At 51.1% G+C, this 19,305-nt stretch overlaps 1 protein-coding gene across 1 annotated transcript; it reads right to left on the bottom strand.

The window, feature by feature from the left end:
* Positions 1-423: 423 nt before the first annotated feature.
* On the bottom strand, positions 424-19,027 carry LOC127034657 (zinc finger protein 436-like). The gene is made up of 5 exons (XM_050923746.1): positions 18,951-19,027; positions 17,356-17,516; positions 8,049-8,175; positions 5,794-5,913; positions 424-2,815 (listed from the first exon to the last, which is right to left on the bottom strand). The coding sequence occupies exons 1-5, from the start codon at positions 18,964-18,966 to the stop codon at positions 996-998; spliced, it is 2,244 nt and encodes a 747-aa protein (XP_050779703.1). The 5' UTR covers positions 18,967-19,027; the 3' UTR covers positions 424-995.
* Positions 19,028-19,305: the final 278 nt, after the last annotated feature.

Here is a 19,305-nt window from a genome sequence, read left to right on the forward strand (position 1 = left end):
ACCAGCCTGCTAGCAGTGGACCCTGACGACAGAGGGGCATGAACCCTGGGAAAGAGGCCAAAGTGGCTGAGGATGGCTGCAGGAGGTAGAAAAACTAGGCCAGAAGTAAACAGAGGCTGCAGGAGATGAAGACACTTGGTGTGGTGGCCCAAAAGAGAGTGTAGCAAGGACTGAGGGACTGGAATGGACTGAGGTGGTGAGTGTGCTGGGGCTGGAAACACTGGGTAACATTTAGATTTGTCTGTGTTTTCAGGATCCCAGGGGAAGGCCTGGGGGCCCACAGATACTGAGACTGTGGTTTTGACTTGGGATTTGGTACCTGAAAGGGCGAACTAGCTGGACGGCTAACTTGCGGAAAGCGGTGAACCACTGGGCATCCAGAAAGGCTGCTGACAGGGGCAGTGAGAAGAAGAAACTCTGCTATGCATGCTCAGGCACCGGCCACTGAGATAACCTCAAACACCTGGTCACTTCACACTCTGTGCCAGTCAATTTACAATATTTGCTACTGTGTAGTTACGGAACATTAAACTTCACTTGTCTTGCAGATCTCTCTGAGACTTTTAAAAAAAAAAAAAAAAAAAAGCAAGCCAACCCCATTGCCTCGGCTATGCTATACTGTGATATATTGTCTGCAGGGCTGCATAAGAAATTCTTGTTTGTATCTGTTACATTAATTGGCAAATCTTTTTATAACCAAGAGAAATCCTGTTTGTAAAGGGATAAGCACAAGAGGACAACGGTAAGGCTGCACTTAACTCTGCATTGCCTGGCTTCGGACGGCTTATTTTCTCAACCTCAACATTCCAGGAGCACTAGTTATTTGCACCAAATTTCCTTGTTCGTTCCCAACTGTCCCAAAATACAATTATTTCCTTTTCGTCATGAAACAAGTCTCCCAAGCTCTAGAAATACTGCTGATGGCACTTCCCGAACGCTGACAGGAACACATCCGCCTTCAATGGCTAGCTGTGTGTGTTAAATTCAGCCAGTTCCTATGGTGCATGGGTTTTCTGGTGTTCTCTGAGATGTGCATGTCGTCTAAAGCCTCTCTCACACTCAGGACACTTATAGGGTTTGTCTGTCATGTGGATTTTCTGATGCTGAATGAGTGTTGAGCTCCTGCTGAAGCTTTTCTCACAGGTGGGACATCGATAGGGTTTTTCTCCCGTGTGGATCCTTTGATGATCTATGAGGCCCGACTTCTGAGTGAAGCTTTTCTCGCACTCGTTGCATTTAAAGGGTTTCTCTGCGGTGTGGCTCCTTTGATGTGCCATCAGCTTGGAGCAGTGGACAAAGCATTTCTCGCATGCAGAACACTTGTAAGGCTTTTCCCCTGTATGGATTCTGGAGTGTTTGGTAAGGGTTGTGCTGGAGCGGAAGCCTCTCTTGCACTCGGGACACTTAAAGGGCCTCTCTCCTGTGTGGACTCTGCGGTGTTCAACAAAACGGGATCTCCGAAAGAAGCTCTTCTCGCATTCGCCGCACTGGTAGCATCTTTCCCTTCTGGGGGCGTTCGGCTGATCGGAGGGGCTGTCCTCCTCCGCAGTGTCCTCCTCCGTGTGGACTCGGAGGCGGTGATCGCTGAGGGCCGAGCTGCGGCTGAAGCTCTTCTCGCACTGGGGACATTTGTAGGGTCTTTCTCCTGTGTGGATCCTCTGGTGCTCAACGAGCCGGGAGCTGCGGCGGAAGCTCCTCTTGCATTCAGGACACTGGTAGGGTCTCTCCCCGGTGTGGATCCGGCTATGCTCGGTGAGGTGTGAGTTCCGCACGAAGCTCCTCTCGCACTCGGGGCACTGGAAGGGTCGCTCCCCTGTGTGGATTCTCTGGTGTTTGATCAGGTGTGAGCTCAGAGCGAAGCTTTTCCCACACTCTATGCATGTAAAGGGCCTCTCTCCAGTGTGGCTCCTCCGATGCGCGATCAGCGCCGAGCCTTGCTTGAAGCTCTTGCCACACTCACCGCATGTGAAAGGCCTCTCGCTCGTGTGGGTCCTGTAGTGGGTGGTGAGGGTTGAGCGGTTCCCGAAGCTTTTCCCGCACTCGCCGCACTGATGGGGCTTTTTCCCAGTGTGGACCCTCTGGTGCTCTGCCAGCCGCGAGCCTCGGCTGAAGCTCTGCTGGCAGTAGCTGCACGTGTAGGGCCTCTCCCCCGTGTGGACTCTGTAATGCTGCAGCATGCTCGTGCTCTCTGCAAAGCTCTTCTCGCACCTGGGGCACTGGAAGGGCCTCTCCCCTGTGTGGATTCTCTGGTGTTTGATCAGCCTGGAGCTCTGGCTGAAGCTTTTCTGGCACTCGGGACATTTGTAGGGTCTCTCCCCTGTGTGGAGTCTCTGGTGCTCCATAAGCTTAGAGCTGCGGCTGAAGCCTCTCCCACACTCAGGGCAGCTATAGGGTCTCTCCCTGGTGTGCACCTGCTGATGCTGAATAAGGTGTGCACGCCGGCTGAATTCCTTATCGCAGGTGAGGCACTTATGGGGTCTCTCCCCAGCATGGGCTCTGGAGTGATAGGTTACATGCGACGGGTGAGGAAAGTGTTCATTGTATTCCATGCAGCAGTGCAACCTCTGCTCTGGGGAGGTTCTTGGGGAGGCAGCCGCATCTTCCACTTCACTGAATCCTCTGCCACACCGATTCACTCCACCACTTGGGTTTCCTGCTGGCTTCCCCTGCTGTCCTTCTGACCCAGGGTGCCCCTCACCCACACCACCACCACAGCCTGGGAAAGCACTTGCCCTGGCTTCTCGTGGCAAGGTCCTGTACTCATCCAACATCTCTAGAGACTCCTTGTCGTTATTTCTTGAGATGAGCTCATGGGCTGGAATAAAGGGGAACCCAGAGCTGGATTAGTGCATGCACGTGGATCAATGTACTTATTTCATAAATGCCTAAGATAAATATATGTATGGTAAGTCCAGTTTTCAAAAGTGATTTAGATACTCCAAAGCCTTAGGCTTGGCCTGCACTACAGAGTTAGGTCGATGAGGCAGCTTACATGGCCTAACGATGTCAGTGTCTGCACTACAGCCTTGCACCCGCCAATGTAAGTGCCGTACTACACCGACATAACTCTACCTCCACAAGAGGGGCAGGGCTTATGTCGGTGTAGTTAGGACAAAGCAGGGTCTGTGTAGACACTGTTACTTACATGGGCTGTTGGCTCTCTCTGCTGGAGCTGTGAAATTGACAAGAGAGCTGGCGCCGGGCTCCCCAGCCGGGCTGCTGCGAAGTCTCCGCTCCAGGCTGGGCTGCCCCCCTGTGGTCCCAGTTCCCCACTCCCTGCCGAGAGCATGGCAGCCCCCAGGCTGCTGGCTTGAGCTGTCACCCTGGCTCCCCACTGGGAGCCCAGCTGTCCCCCAGGGTCCTGGTTCCCTGCTCCTCACCGGGATGACAGCCAGCCAGACTGTGGGTGTGAATCTCCCTGCTGGGGGCAAGAAGCCTTAGACTCGTTCCTGTCCGCCAGCAAAAGCTTAGCCCCGAGGGAACTTCATTTGCAGAAACAGGGGTGCTTGCAGGATTGGGCAGGAGCTAAGAAGGGGTTCTGAGGATCTCTGTGGCACCTAGCCACTGGAGTTTGGTGCCAAAGTCCCCTTGTGAATCTAGTTCTAAATCCCTTCTGAAAATGGGACTTGGGCTCCTTGGAAAATGTTACCCATCACCTGCAACATAATATCTCAGCAGCCTATTTAATGAACTTGAATCTGGAATTGCACACAGTTCAAACAAGCATCTAATACATGGATAATGATCCTACTGCTATTCATAGACAACCACTTGTTTCCTCTGTTTTGTGTCTTGTACAAGCAGACAACACTTAAAATTGACACCTCTCAAGCACACACCAATTGTTCCTAAATCTCAGTCTTGCAAGAACAAGGACCAGCTGGAATTTAGTTGCCATTTACTGAAAATGAATAAGATTCATTTACAGAGTATTTAATTAACCCTAGAAAATCTCTCTTATGTGGGCTAAATATTCTGTAAATTGGAATATGCTACAGGATATCTTGTGTATCCTTTTGTAGGACCTTTTGTTTATTGTTTACAAGAAACCCTGAAATCAAGTGTTCAGTAGAATATATAACTGAACTAATATATATATTACAACCATCAGATTAAGGAAGATTAATAGCAAATAGAATTCTGTGGAAGAAGGAAGCTTTTGAAATCCTTGTCTGTCTGGGTATCAGCCAATTAACTGATTTGGCTGACTAGAAGGTTGTCCCGCATTTTTCCTGCCCTGGTCTCCTCTGGGCTGTTATCTATGCAACATGGAGAGCTATCTAGGTCAGTGATTCTCAACCAGAGGTCTGGGGCCCCCTGGCAGGACGTGAGCACGTTTCAGGGGATCCGCCAAGCAAAACCAGCATTAAGACTTGCTGGGGCCCAGGGTAGAAATCTGAAGCCTCATCACATGGGGCTGAACACCGGGGCCCTGAGTCCCGCCACGCAGGGCTGAAGTCAAAGCCCGAGCAATGTAGCTTCGTGGGGGCCCCTGTGGGATAGGGCCCCTGGCAATTGCCCTGCTTGCTACCTCCTAACACTGGCCCTGGTTTTTATAGCAGAAAACAAGTTACTGTGGGTCAATTGCAATTGAAGTAGGCAGCTCCTCTGGGCTCATATAAAATTCATATGGATTGGATCAACAATCAACTGTTCTCAGTGGGGAGTAGGCATGTTTGTGCTCCTGGCTGGAGAACAGCTGACTGGCAGTGCAAGAAAGGTAATCCCAGCCATTAGAGAACGACTTCTGGGACCCTCCCAATCCAAAAATCACATCACGCAGCACATTGTCTTTGGTCAGGACCCCGCTCCTGAAAGTCACTGATCTGCAGCGACCGCAAGCACGAAAACAAAAGGACTAGAGAGGTGTCCCTATGGGCCCTCTGTGTGCACTGTCCAGCAAAGCAGTGCAGGTACACATGGCCTCCTCTTTAAAAGTGGCCACTGATTTGGGGTCCCTGAATTGCTGGGTCCCCAAGTGGAGACACTGCTGTTCTGATTTTTCAGAGGTTTCAGCATGAAGATAAGGCACCTGGTGTCTCGTGCCAAGATTCAGGTACTCAGAGGCAGTGAGCGTTCTTCAGAATGTTGGCCACGAGCTGATTATGTTTAGAAGTGTCCCTAAGACCATGTGGGTTTCTGGGGATCTCTCACAAGAACAGTGAGCATTATGTGCTCGTTAAAGCTTAGGCACCAGACAAGTGACTTCAGCCAGACTGTAACTAGGAAGGGGAAGAGAATTACTTAGCCAGTAGGGAAAAGGACAATGATAAAGGGCTGAGAAGAGGGCGGAGCTAGATATGCACATTAACAAGGATGGGGCCATGTTAGCTTTTTTGATCCAGAGGTTTGGTTTAACCCATTCTGAAGATAGAGACCACACGCAAGCCAGTCCAACTTCAGATTGCAAACGCCCGCAAGGTATGGGGGAGTGCAGAGCCAGGGCTTGTCATCTGGGTTCATTAGCATGAACATTTTATTACTATGCAAATCATTACGCAGCACACTGTATTACTATGCAAGTCAGTATGCAAATTTTTATTACTATGGTAATTGTGCAGCAAATTTTATTATGGTGAAAATTAACATGCACATTTTTATTAGTATGCAAATTGGAATATGAAAGGATAAAACGAGGCCAAATCTTTTGGTCCTCCAATAGTTTTAGTCGGTCCTTACTTCTCTGAATTCTTCTTTTGAGGAAACCCTGAGTCAGAGCCAGACTCGGCCAATTTTTTACTAGGAAGCTTTTGAAAGATGCAAATAACTGTTGAAGTGTAAATTGTTACTCACCTGAGGAAACGTACCTCGCACTGCCTCCTTCCCCCGAGTCCTGGCAAGTCCGGGCACATGGCTCTTCACCTTGTTCTATCAGCCAGATAAGGGCAGGTTTGGTAGCTGCAGCACCTGGCACTGGAGAAGAATGAACATCAGAAAAAACTCATTTCAAATATAAAGAATTTAGTATTTTGTAGGGGACTAAATAAACAAACAAACTTTTCCCCTGAACCCTTCCTGGGTTTTTGACTAAACACTTTTTTGTGGTGAGAAGTGTCTGCTTTCTGCATAAACTGTTTAGGTGAAAAACTGAATGTCCAAAACCAAACATTTCCATTCTGAAGTGCTGCCACAGTACCCATGCTTCCATGCTCCTCCATGGGCTGGGCTCCCTAGCTGGACTTTTGTCTCCCACTACACAGCACGGCAACATGACCATTCTGGTGCACCACCGCCCCTCAACAAGACAGGAGACCACTGTGCATCATGGGAGATGTAGTCCAATCAGGGACCCCAGCCTATAGAATAAAATGGAGCATGAGGCACTTGAACTACAACTCCCAAGGCACTGCAGCATCATTTTCTGAATAGAAATATTTTGGGGGTTTGATTTTCTGTGGGGAAAACCCCATGAAATATTTTGACAAAAACTATTCTTCATTTTCATCTAAATGTTCTGCAGGAAAAAAAGACGAGAACACTTTCCAACCAGCTAACTTGGACATTTTAAGGGAATTTGCTGGCAGCAGAAATTATTTTTGTAACCATGAGACTGATGCCCTCAGATTGCTCCCAAAGTGGATAGCTTATAGGCAGGACGTGCTTTCCCCCTCTCTGTCCTGGAGAAAGAGCAGTTTGGTTTTCCTACCAGTTTAGTCCTTGGACTTTCTTATGGGGCTACTTACAACTTGTGGAATTAAGCTCTGGTCCAGTAAAGCTCTCCAAGATCATGTTTAATTGTAAGCACATGAGTGATCCCACTGAAGTCAGTGGGATTAGTCCTATCATATCCTCACAGCACTTTGCTGGATCAGGGCCTTACTGCCTGCTGTGATGGAGTTTCTGATCTAGACCCAAAGCCACTGGGAACAGGACTAGGGCACACCAATAATTCGTTTCACACGAAATGGTAACTGATGTGAAATCAACACCATTTCTTCACCGAAGGTGACATGGATAGCTGATCAATACTGAATGCTAATGAGGACCCCAACAGACAGGAGACATATAGAGCACAGTGTGTACATAGGGGCTGGAATTATGGGTGCCGGGGGTGTTCCTGCACCCCCTGGTGTGCAGGCGCGGCTCTAGGGATTTTGCCTCCCCAAGCACGGCAGGCAGGCTGCCTTCGGCAGCTTGCCTGTGGAGGGTCCGCTGGTCCCGTGGCTTCAAGCCTGCGGGAGGCCCTCCGAAGCCACGGGACCAGCGAACCCTCCACAGGCATGCCTGCAGGAGGTCCACCAAAGCCGCAGGACCAGCGGACCCTCTGCAGGCAAGCCGCCAAAGGCAACCTGCCTGACGCCCTTCCTGTTTCCCGTGGGACAGAAATTCCAGTCATTCACCTGGTGCCAGTCATCATTCAGAGATTGTTTGTTGAGCAAGTGTCTAAGAATTACTGCTTCAAAAGGAAGCTACCTGTTTTCTGAGCTGACGGGTCTCACTTTCCTAAAGCTTGATGGACAGATCTCTTATCTATTAGAAAGTGTATTTTAGCAGCAACCTGGTTTCAGTGTTTAAGACTTTAATCAATCAACACATAATAACAACGCTTATAAACGCAAGAAGAAGCAAGGGGCAGTGAATGAGGGTTAATCTTGGGGCTGGTATATAATATTTTGCTTCTCCTGATTACCTGTGTGGGATTTTAAATATTCCTGTATTATAAAACATGTGCAGTTAGTTGCCCTTAACAATGGAACTTGTAATATCTCAAACTATTACTCCATGTTATACACTGTAATGAAGCAGATTTTAAGTCAATATTAGTGTATAAATTAGCTTTTCTTATATGCTTAGTTAAATGTGAAGAAATACATAATAGTTATTTGCAACTGGAGGATGCTGTCAATAGAGATATTGCAGCTATTGCTATATTTTGGGAGCATGTGAGGAATCTGTGGACTTGTCTACACACAGTTTTTGTACTTGTTTGAAACTGGTTTAGTTACAGTGGTGCAACCCTCCACTGTGGACCACCACAAATCAATGGAACGTGGAAATAACCATGAACTGAATCTGAGTGAGAGCTGGCAAAGAAAAATTATCCTTACCCAGGGAGATCAAAGTCTCGTAGTTGTCCCTCATCACGTCTCTGTACAGCTTCTTCTGCCATTCCACTAGCTCCTCCCACTCCTCCTTGCAGAAATAGATGGCAACATCGTCAAACGTGACCAGGGCCTGAAATGACAAATAAACCGTGATCAGCAAGGTTTGCTTCAGTCACAGCCTGACAGCGGCAGCCCTGGGTCCAGGCAGGGCAGGGGAACCTTTTCCTGTGTGTAACTCACACTGATAACACACACTCCAGCTGGTGCATCCCAGGGGAATCCCACACTTGCAGCTCTCCCTTGTCCCCACAGGGCTCTGACGGAAAGAAATCAGTCTCCAAAGGGATGATGGGAGGGTGAGTAGCAGCTTTGCCATTCTCAAAGTGGAGACTCCCCAACGAGGCAGCACTAGCTGCCACCACCCCTTTCGAAATGAGGGACACGTGCCTGTCAGGATGAGGGACAACGCCCTGTGAAATGAGGGACGTCCATTTTTTTACTGAGCACTCCCAGGAGTGCACATTTCCTGCTTCTCCACAGCCCCATGGCCAATGAGCCTTTAAAAGCCTTCCTGCCCTGCCAGCTCCACCTCCCTCTCCCCACCAAACACACCTGCTCTCTCCCATAAGCCACATCCTCCTTCCCTCTCCAACACTCCTCCACGCCTGTTCCCCCCAATGACCCCTCTGAATCAGTGTCTACCCCACCCGCCCAGCTCCCCTCCAACTGTAGATCCTCCTGAGCCTGCGGGCCTTCTCCCCTGCCCCACATGCCTGCTAGGACTGAGGACTTACAACTTACAGCTGTGCTCTGGGCAGCAAATGAGCACAGCGGAGCCACAGCAGGGTGGCCTGATAGGCTTTCTGACTTCTTTGGCCAGCTCTTAGGCCCAAGAGCAGATCTCTAGCTGCTCAATGAGGCACATGCCTGCAGCTGTGGTCTTGCCGCTGCCTGCCCTGCTCCCAGCCTTGAGCCCAGCCTGGCTCTTGCCTTGTTCCTGTCCTACCCAGTTCATTCCACCCCTGCTCCTCTGCTCAGTTCCTGGCTCTGACTTCTGCACTATTCCTGGCCACTGACTCCAGTCCTGACCACAAGGCCTGACTGCCCAGGCCCCAGTCCATGACAATGCCTCAACCACCTTCATGTGGATGCTAGAGGGACTGGAGGCTCGCGTTCTCCTCTGAAGTAGGATCAGCCCCCACCCTGCACGGCCAGGCCCCGTGGCTCTGCACTCAGAGCCCATGGCTGGGTGAGCGGTGAGCAGTGAGAGCTGTGGCTCCACAAAACCTGCCTGCAAGCGGGGTGATAAGAGGGCCTCTTCCCCCCCCTTTCCGCCCCCCCCCCCAAAGTCCCTAGTTGATCAGCAATGAGGGACTGCATGCTGGCAATGTTACAAATCAGGCCGGATGCGGGTGTCTAGTATGAGGTTCACTACAGGCATAACTGGATGAAATGCTCTGGCTGTGTCATACAGGCAGTCAGAGTAGCTGGTTTAATAGTCCCTTCTGGCGTCAGTGTCTATGAACCAACAACAAGCAGGTATAAGAAAGGGCTCAGAGAACAAGCCCTTGTTTGTGCTAAGCGCCGCAGACTGGAATTCCAGCGTTTCCCTGCATGCACTGCAGATGCCTTTGCTGGGTTAAGTGCAGCTGCACTGATGGGTGGAGGGATTACGTGGAGCAGCTTGGCAGAGCTGTCCCTGTGACATGAGGAGATGTGCCCATGTGCCTTGAGCGATCCAGGCCTCATTTCAGTACTGAATTTGGAAAGTCGTGTCCATAAACATGCACCAGGGCGTCGTCTTGCCATAGGGACTGTCAGCAGTCCGCTGGTGGGCTGCTGGGGCTGAGTGAGACCAATGCCTCAGGGGGGTGAAAGGGGTGGCAGGTCTGGGGTAGGCTCAGTGTTTGAATGTACGGCAGGTGCAGATAGTTCCTGTTTGCTACACCTGACTAAACCCAAGTTTTACGTGAGCAAAGAGGTGTTAGACTCTGTCCTGCAGTGCTCATGTGTGTGCTCTGGTCCCAGGGGTTCTGTAGCATCTATGTGGGTAGCGTGCTGGTATGTGTTACTGGCATGTTGGGGCATTGCTCAGAGGGCAGGATTAAAGTTGCACTGTGGGAGTGGCATGTAATTTATCCCTTCGTGCTCTGTCTTTCAGAGGTTTACATTTAGCCACTCTCCGCATTCAGGGCATAAGGCACCAATGACCAACCTTAACTCTGCATTAACCAAGTTTTGGGGCATTTGATTTCCTTCTTTTTTTTAAAATAATTTCTCAGCACCCACGTGTTCCTCATACCAACTTTCATCCTCCATGGCTCTAGCTCCTTGGCAAGAATTACCTCGAGCTGCATGTTCATCCCTTCACATCTCTTGTATCAGCTCTCCCATCTGCCTGGACATCTCAGCCTGGTTCTCCCTCCTCCACTTCGAGAGGCAGATGTCAGCATGGACTCTGCAGGCTGAGGATCTGGGGAGAAGGTGCAAGAGCAGTGCAGGGACCAGCATGGAGTCAGTGGTGATCTTTTTGAAGGGGAGAGGGGGGGCAGACCTGGGGAGCGTGTACTAGCTGGAGGCAGGGAATGGAGATGTAGAGTCCCTACCGCAAATCTGGGCCTAGTGTGTGGAGAAGAGGCTGTACTCCAGGAGGCTCGGAGGTGTGAAGTGGCCCATTCATCTCAATGTGATGCTCTCAACTGAATGAGAACACCCATGGATGTGAATACAGCCTGAAACAATAACTCTGAGAAGAGTGAACCGCTCCATTCATCTCAGGCGTTGTCTACACTGGCAAGTTTCTGCACAGTAACTCCCGAGGTTACACACTGCCAAGCCACTAGTGCACAGAAACTGCGCAGTTGTAGTGCTCTAAAAAAACCCACCCCGACGAGAGGCGTGCAGCTTTCTGCGCCGGGGCTACAGCGCTGCAGTGCCAGTGTAGACACCCTGGTCAATTACAGGGCTGTGAGTGGCCCCCAGGAGGTGTCCCACAATGCCTGTTCTCACCTCTCCAGTCATCGGTTTGAACTCTTCTGCCCTGCCCTCAGGTGACCAACCATCAAGCCCTACCCCATACATTCCTTTGCAGATTTGCAAGTCCCCTTCCTGTTTGCTCGGTGACATGTGCAGTGGTCTCAGCGCATCTTCCCAGGTGGCCATGCCTGCTCCATGCACCAGGCGATCCCCTGGAGCAATGCTGAGCATCCGGGGAAAGGAGGATGTCCAGTCCCAGCTGTGCTCCGGCCATAGGAATTATGATACCTACCGACAGATTTCACAATGCATGACAGAAAGGGGCTATGACCGGGATACGTTGTGCCCCACCCACCCCGCCAACACACTCTTATCAACCTCCTGGCTTCAGTCTATACCTGCGGCATTCCACTCCTCCCTCCTCACAGTCCAGCACTGTGGATTCCCACTACCCACTGCACTCAACACCCATCCCTCTGCAGCTTAGCCCTGCTAAAGTACAGCAGCCGCTGCATTTTACTTCAAATGAGAAGGTTGGGTATGATCCCTGGACATACATAAATCTGTAGCTGTCCTGGGACCCCTCCTCCTCCTCCTCCTCTTGAGACCTTCCTTCCCCCATCCCCCTCCCTGCTGATGAATTTTTTCATGTGACTCTCCCCTCCAGTTGTTGTCTTTTATTAAAAGAATTGTGTTGGTTTGAAAGCAATCTTTAGTCTAGTCACTGAAAGCAAAAAGAGCACTGCAAAGCAGCATACAATTATGTTAAGCCCCCTTCTTGCGTCATGTGCACCAATCAGCTCCTAGCATTACAAGCACTGCAATCCCAAGCATAGCAATAAATATTAATGGCTTTCAGCTTCAGATTCCTGCCTCAAGCCATCCCTGATCCTTATGGCCCTGCGCCGTGCCCCTCTAATAGCCCTGGTATAAGCATAGGACTATTGTCATCGGCCAGGTCCAGCTTCCCATATAGGCATCTCCAGTGAGCTTTTAAACAGCCAAATGCACACTCAACAGTCTTTCTGTACTTGCTCAACCTGTTGTTGAACCACTCCTTGCTGCTGTCAAGCTGCCCCGCATATGGCTTCATAAGCTTCATAAGCCACAGTATTAAGGGGTAGGTGGGGTCTCCCAGGATCACAAAGGGCATTTTGACTTCCCCTTCGGTGATCTTCTGGTCCGGGGTCCCTGCTTGCAACTTCTTGAATAGTCAGTGTTCTAAGAGATGCGCGTGTCATGCACCTTTCCAGATCAGCCTGCGTTAATGTCCATGAAACACCCATAGTGATCCACAAGCACCTGGAGAACCATTGAGAAATGCCCCGTGCGATTAATGTACTCAGTGGCTAGGTTGTCTAGTGCCAGAATTGGAATGTGTGTGCCAGCTATTGCCCTTCCAGTCAGGGAAGCCCATTTGTGCAAAGCCATTCACAAGATACAAATGTTGCCCAGAGTCATGGTCTTTCGGAGCAGGATGCAATTAATGGCCCTGCACACTTCCATCAACTCGACTTTCCCACTCTGAACTCGTTTGTGACCAATCAGTAGCAGTCTGGAGTAGCCAGCTTCCACAGTGCAATCGCCACGTGCTTCAACAACAGGGCAGCTCTCATTCTTGTGTCCTTGCGCCGCAGGGCTGGGGCGAGCTCCTCACACAGTCCCATGAATGTGGCTTTCCTCATCCGAAAGTTCTGCAGCCACTGCTCATCATCCCAGACGTGCATCACAATGTGATCCCACCATTCGGTGTTTGTTTCCCGAACCCAAAAGCGGTGTTCCACTTTGGTCAGCATCTCGTGAATGCCACGAGCAATCTAGCGTCATAGCTACTCCATGTGGAGAGATCAATGTCGCACTCCTCTTGCCTTTGTAGTTTAAGGAAAAATTCCACTGCCACTCGTGACATGTTGGTCAGAGCGAGCAGCACACTGGTCAGCAGTTCGGGATCCAGGCAGGGCGCGCAGTACACAAACCATTGAAATATGGCCCCAAATGCAGATGGAAGCACAGGGATTGCTGGGATGTGAAGTGATGCATCACAGGGCATGGGGACAGGACCCAGGATGCCCCATGACCTCCACCCCCTCCACCTTCCCACAAGTCTTAGCAGCAGAAGAGGAAGAGGTGCTCTGTGGGATAGCTGCCCAGAGTGCACCGCTCCAAATACCACTGCAAGTGCCGCAAGTGTGAACACGCTATTGCTCAGGCAGCTGTCAGTGTGAACACACAACAGCGGTTTCCCTTCAGCGCTCTCTGAGCGGTACTGTTACTGCCAGTGCTGCAACTTTGCCAGTGTAGACGTGCCCTCAGTGCCTGTTCCCTCCCTCTTTCCTTAGGCATTTACTGTCTGCTTACACATGAAGTGGGAGGGGGGGTAAGGAGAGGCCTACTGCCCCCGTTTGTTCCCCCCCACACACACCCTCCAAGTAGCAGGACCTCCCTAGACCTTGGCTCTCACACAGGGAGGGCAGTGGGGAGTTCACGGTTATCATGACCCCCCTTCTTTCCCAATTCTGTGAGGACCAGCCCCCTATGAACCGGGACAATGGACACTGCCTTAAGAGATGGGGCTGTGACTGGGAGGCATAAACCAGAACTTTTGATCTCTGAGCAAAATTTCTAAAAGGAGCCCCTCCAGAATGCAGGCAGAGAGCAAGACTCACGCACAGGACACAGGGCTTGTCTACACTTAGAACGCTACAGCAGCGCCACTGTACACGTCGGTGGAGATGCTACCCATGCCGACGTGAAGGCTGAGAGGTGGTAGCTAGAATTCTGTCTGCATGGGGACTTAGGTCGGCTTAGCTACAGCAAGCAGGGGTGTGGATTACTCACACCCCCGAGTGCCAGGCCACAGTCTCTGAAAATGGCCAAGGGAAGGGCGCGAATTCCCAGCATGCGGGTGCAGCTCAGATTGAGCAAACACATCGTGTCATCCCGAGCCACCAAGTTACCGTGACAACAGACTGCCTGGAAATCCTCTTGTATCCTGTCTGCATGCGTGAGTGACTCTGTCTTTTCAGTCGGATACACGGCAACCCGGAGTTAAAAACTTTACCTCTGGTAATGTTTTCAGCAGTGCTTCCTGGCAGAGGCAGCGGGGCTGTGCACTAGAGGAGGAACTGAGCAAGGGGGGTCAGTGGGGAGAAGATCAAAGCCATAGTCTGAGCCCCAGACGTGTGCACAGAAAAGGAGTTAGAACGAGAAATCTGTAAAATGCTCATTGTAAGGGGGCTCTATCCCCTTGCTCAGATAGCCTCAAATGCAGCATTAATGCTGCCCCGCAGCCCCATGGGGCACAGTGCATTTAGACGATCCAAGGCAATATTTGGAGTCTGGAACCTGAAGCGTGGCTCGACCTTGCCTGGAACAGAACTGGCATTCAGCTGTACTGGTAGCTGTGTTAGAAAGGCAGGCCTGTTTGTACAGCACCTAGCACAGAGGGCTCCTGGTCCATGACAGAGGCTCCCAGGCACTCCCACAATATAGATAATAAATAACATGGAAGAAATGGAAGCTCAGTACTAAGCCCACTCAGATAGGGCAACGTGAACCAAATGTCAGAGTTTGTAGAAAAAGGGTTCTCAGGGGAGAGGACTTTGTTGAATTCTGGTTCCAGGTTTAGAATTCACTCCTTAATAGAATTGCTTTAGTGAAGGAGTAAAGATGTGGATTTGTGTCTAGCACTGATAAGTGACTGAAATCACTTTACAGCTATGGAAGAAGGATTTCTTGAATGTCTTCTATGTTCCCATCGCCTTCTGAACCAGGAAAGGGAATATAGGCAGTGGGTGAATCGCCAGATTGGGGAGGGAGCCCCCAGCCCCACCCCTTCTGCCCCAGGGGCCCCCTACACCTTCTGTCCTCCCTCCCCTGCCGAGCCCAGAGATCCTCCACCATGGCCACCGGTACCCAAGCCCCCTGGAGCACCAGCCAGGCAGCGTGGCCCCAGCCTAGGCTACGGGGGAAGAGCTGAAAGCAGGGGGGAGACTGGGTCGGGGCATGGGGGGGGGCTGTTTGGGGAGGCTCAGCCTCCTCTAGACTGTGATACTCACCACCTGTGAAAGGGAAGATGAATAAAAGAGCCCTGGCCAATCAGAGCAATTAGATTGTTTTAGAGCTAGAGCAGAAGGGTAGCCTCATGGTCAAGGACTCAAGAGACTGTTCCACTGCCTGTCTGCTACAGACTGTGTGACATTGGGCAAGTCGCGTAAGGCTGGTCCACACTGAAAACCTGTATCTGCCTAGCTATGGTGCTCAGGGGTGTGAAAAATCTGTAGCGCTTCAGTGTAGACACTCCCTACTTTGACAGGAGGGTTTCTCCCATAGGCGAAGGTCATTCACCTTCCCGAGAGGCGACAGCTAGGTGGATGGATGAATTCTTCCATCAGCCTAGTGCTGTCTACACTGGGGGTTAGTTGGCTGAACTATGTGGCTCAGGGGGTGGCTTTTTCACACCCCTGAGCGATGTCGCTGGGTCAGCCTAACTTTTTAGTGTACAGCAGGCCAAACTGCAGGTGTGCACAGTGCTAGGTCGACAGAGGAATTATTCCATCAACCTAGCTACCGCCTCTCAGGGGATGGATCAATCCCCACAACAGGAGAACCCTCCCATTGCTACAGTGAGTGTCTACACTTTAGCTGTACAGCAGTGCAGCTGCAGCTGTGCCACTGTAGCATTTTATGTGTAGATATAGTCTTAGGCTGTGTCTACACTTAGAGTTTTTGCACTGCAGGTTTCACTGGTGATAGGGACCTGGTGAAAGTAAGGGGCTGGTTTATGTACTCACTCAATTCCTCAGCCGTCTCAGTGTTTACACTACCAGCACTTCCATCGCGGATGAGAGCAGCGCTGTAGGGCGGCTATCCCACAGTGCAGCTCTCTCGATAGGTCTTGTGGGAAGGAGGGTGGGGGGTGAGCAGAAGGCATTCTGGGTCCCTGCTCAGTTCCCCGTGCTGCCCTGCTTCATGTCTCAGGAGCCCCATTACTTCCTTGTTTCTTCCGTGGCATTTTTTTAAAAACCTCCTGCTGTCTGGCTGCTTTCCCAGCCACATCTACAAACAAAGGGAAAGAGACCTTCAAACTTCCCGGGGCTTACAGGGGGCGGGGCGGACGTCCATGCATCAGAGCAGTGGAGACACTGGCCAGAGTGGTCGCTTTTGGAACCGTGGGACATCCTCCGGAGGCCAAAAGGTGTTTACACTGCTAGAACGTGCCTTCACTTTCACAGCAGCGCAAAAAGAACAGCGGTAAGAGCTGTATGCTTCCCGTGAAGGTGGTTTTCTTTTTGCGGTGAAACTTCTGAGTTTCACCACAAAAAGTCACTAACAAGTGTAGACGCGCCCGTGGTTTTAGTGAAAAAATAAAGGAGGGGGGGGACTTTTTGCATTTTAAAGTGTAGACATAGCCTCAGTCTTTCTCTGCCTTTGTTCCCATGCCCCCTTCATATAACAGCACTTCCCTTACAACACCTCTATGTGATAGGATGGACTTATTAAAGATTCTGAGGTGCTCAGATACCATGATAATGGCAGCCATGTAAGATAAGAGACTCCATTAGTGATGAACCTTCCATTTTGAAAGTTTGGGGATATTCTGCATGTCTTTGTCTTTCTGCATTTCTGGGATACTAGAGATTCATTTCTCCCCCTCAACCTGGAAATAGTAATGTAAATTATTCTTTCCATCGTTTCCAGTGTCAGCTACTTGCCTTGTATTATATTTACCCAGAAAAGGTCTGCTCCTTTGAATACCACTGCTGGTTCCAGGCCTTTGTTTCCAATTATTTCTACATAGTGCAAACCAGTGTTTTTATTCTGACTCTGATCAGACACAATACAAAGACTTTAGCACGAAAAGTGTGTTTCATTAAATATGTTGATTGAAGTCAAAACTCATCAAGCCCCCACTTAGGCTCCTCTGTGTCCCTCCTTAAAGCCTAATTTTGTCATGATGCCAACAGATCACTATAGTCTGGCTGTGGATAGGCATGTGGCAGGCTGTGAGATTTGCATTTCTGCTAAATTCTGTTAGCCTTAGTTTTCTCTCATCCTCCCAGTTTGTCTGTTTTGTCTACCTGTTGTGGCCTATCTGACAGTCGAATTGTGGGCTCTCTGTGGAATGTTCTCTGTCTGTACAACACCCAGCACAACAGGTCTGAGATCTGTGACTGGGTTCCGAGGCGCTCCTGTGCTACAGTTAATAATCTTTACCATTATCACTGGTTTTGATCACGTTACAACATTTGAGAACCACGAGCTACGCTAGAATTTTCACTGTATCTTCTACCCACAAGCATAGAGCCCATGAGATGCAGTGATGGAGTCCTACCTGAACAGAGCCATCTGCAGCCATTTCCCTTCCTGATTCTCCTCTGCCAAAGGGCTCGTTTCTCAGCTGTAGCTCGCCAGCCGGTGCGGAATCCAGGTCTCTTCCTGCCTGTGACAAGTGCCCCCCACCTGTTGAGCTGGGACTGCCTGCCCCTCGCTCAGCTTGCAGGAAAACACAAACAGAAGTTAAATGACTAGGTGAGAAGCATTTCTGTGCAGCACTGGAACAAACCATTAAACTCTTGTTTGCCTACGTCCGTTTCTTGACTGTAAACTATCTTAATTTACAGAAAAGGAACAGGAATTTCACAGGCACAAAATGTAAGAGAATAAGATGGGCTGCTCAAAGACCCTGTGCTAGTGGATATGGCAGCAGCTTTAACCAATATAAAGAGCAAACAGCCAAGTGCCATGTGCAGCAATGGGAGATCCTGAAGGGAACTGCAGGGGGGAGACCTAAGGGAAGAGGGGAATCCTGAGTGGGTTGGGGAGGGGGCAGCTAGGAATTCTGAATGGATGGGAAGCAATGGGAGAAGGCCTGGAGGAGGGGAGACATGCTGAGGCCCTGCATCCAGCAGTGCCCAAGCCACAAAGGGGATTGCAGGGGGTAGCTTCACCTGTGCACAGACAAGCCCCTCAAGTGATACTGTGGTGGGCTCCTCCGAATCTGCAAGCAGCAAGAGACAACAGGTGGGAGCAGGGCCCAGCCCCGTGGGATTGGAGCCACAGCTGCACAGTGAATGCAGGTGGGCTGGTCCCCCCCCCCGAACACTTTCACCAGCCGCTTATGCCCCTAACTAATCAGCTACATATGGTCGAAGTATGATGCAAACATTAACTGACTTATCGCTGCAAGACAATTATCCATCAGGTATTATTCTCCCCTTTGGGGACAGATGGGGAAACTGAGGCAGGCAAAGAGTGGCTTGTCCAGGCCACACGGGGAGCTGGTATTGCATCTCCAGTCTCCCTAGGCCCATCCCTCCCTGCTGTCCCAACAGGGACCTGTTCACTGACGTTGGGGCAGGTACATCCCCTCCTGCAGGGGATCTGGGCTAGCCTCGCACACCTGCATCTTCAGCAACAGAGCTGCTGTTAGGGCCCAATGAGCACCTGGACTGCCTGGTGGGCCTGGCTCCAGTCCAGGGGATTTCCAATCCCATCCCATCCCATCCCGTCCCCTGACGACTTCCTTTCCTTCCCTCCCTCCCTTCCCATCCCCTGACCTGCTGGCTCCGGGGGACTTCCCTCTCTCCCAACCACTAACGTCCTGGCTCCGGGGGACTTCCCTCCCATCCCCTCCCCGGGCCAGGAGGGGCACCCCCTCCCCTCTGCTAAGCAACCCTAACCAAACGTTGTACACAAATCCCCCAGGCAGGTATCGAACCTGCCGCAGGGGCGAGGCGCGTTGGCGCAGAGGCTCCGGGAGCTCGGGGCGGGGCTGGCCGGCTCGCTGCCTGCCCATTGTGCACAGGCTGAGGGCGCAGGGCGCAGCCTGCCGCGAAGGTGCCAGTCAGCCTGGCAGCAGCAGGCTCTGGGCAGCGGAGCACAGCCACAGCCTGCAAACAGGAGACCCCCCTGCAGACCCGGGCTTACCTCCCGCTGCCTCCATCCCTCCAGGGCAGCTCGGAGACACGGTGGACGGGCCACAATTTTGCAAAGCTCAACAAAATGTCTGCTGGATGAGCCGGCGGTAACCCTTTGGCTGCCAGCACGGGCTGCAGCGAGCAGACACAGCTGCAGAGCCCTATCGGCACCTTGTGGCGCTTTGGAAAAGTGTTGGGAGCTATTCAGCCAAGCCACAGCTCTGGCCCTTGGCGTTGTCTTTTCATTTACCTGGGACATTGGTCAGCAGCACCTGGGAGGTTATTACTTAAGGCCAAGACTGACCCATGTGCTTAACTTGACACAGGGTGAGTGGGCCCCCAGTTTGAAGTTGAGCGGCTGTGCC

This window comes from Gopherus flavomarginatus, chromosome 15, assembly GCF_025201925.1.
Source record: "Gopherus flavomarginatus isolate rGopFla2 chromosome 15, rGopFla2.mat.asm, whole genome shotgun sequence".
Lineage (NCBI taxonomy): Eukaryota > Metazoa > Chordata > Testudines > Testudinidae > Gopherus > Gopherus flavomarginatus.

Coding starts and splice junctions, on each gene's coding strand:
- LOC127034657 (XM_050923746.1), bottom strand. Junction 8,176..17,355: donor CTGCAGATGGCTCTGTTCAG/GTAGGACTCCAT, acceptor TTGTCATTTCAG/GCCCTGGTCACGTTTGACGA. Junction 2,816..5,793: donor TGCGAGGTACGTTTCCTCAG/GTGAGTAACAAT, acceptor CCTTTATTCCAG/CCCATGAGCTCATCTCAAGA.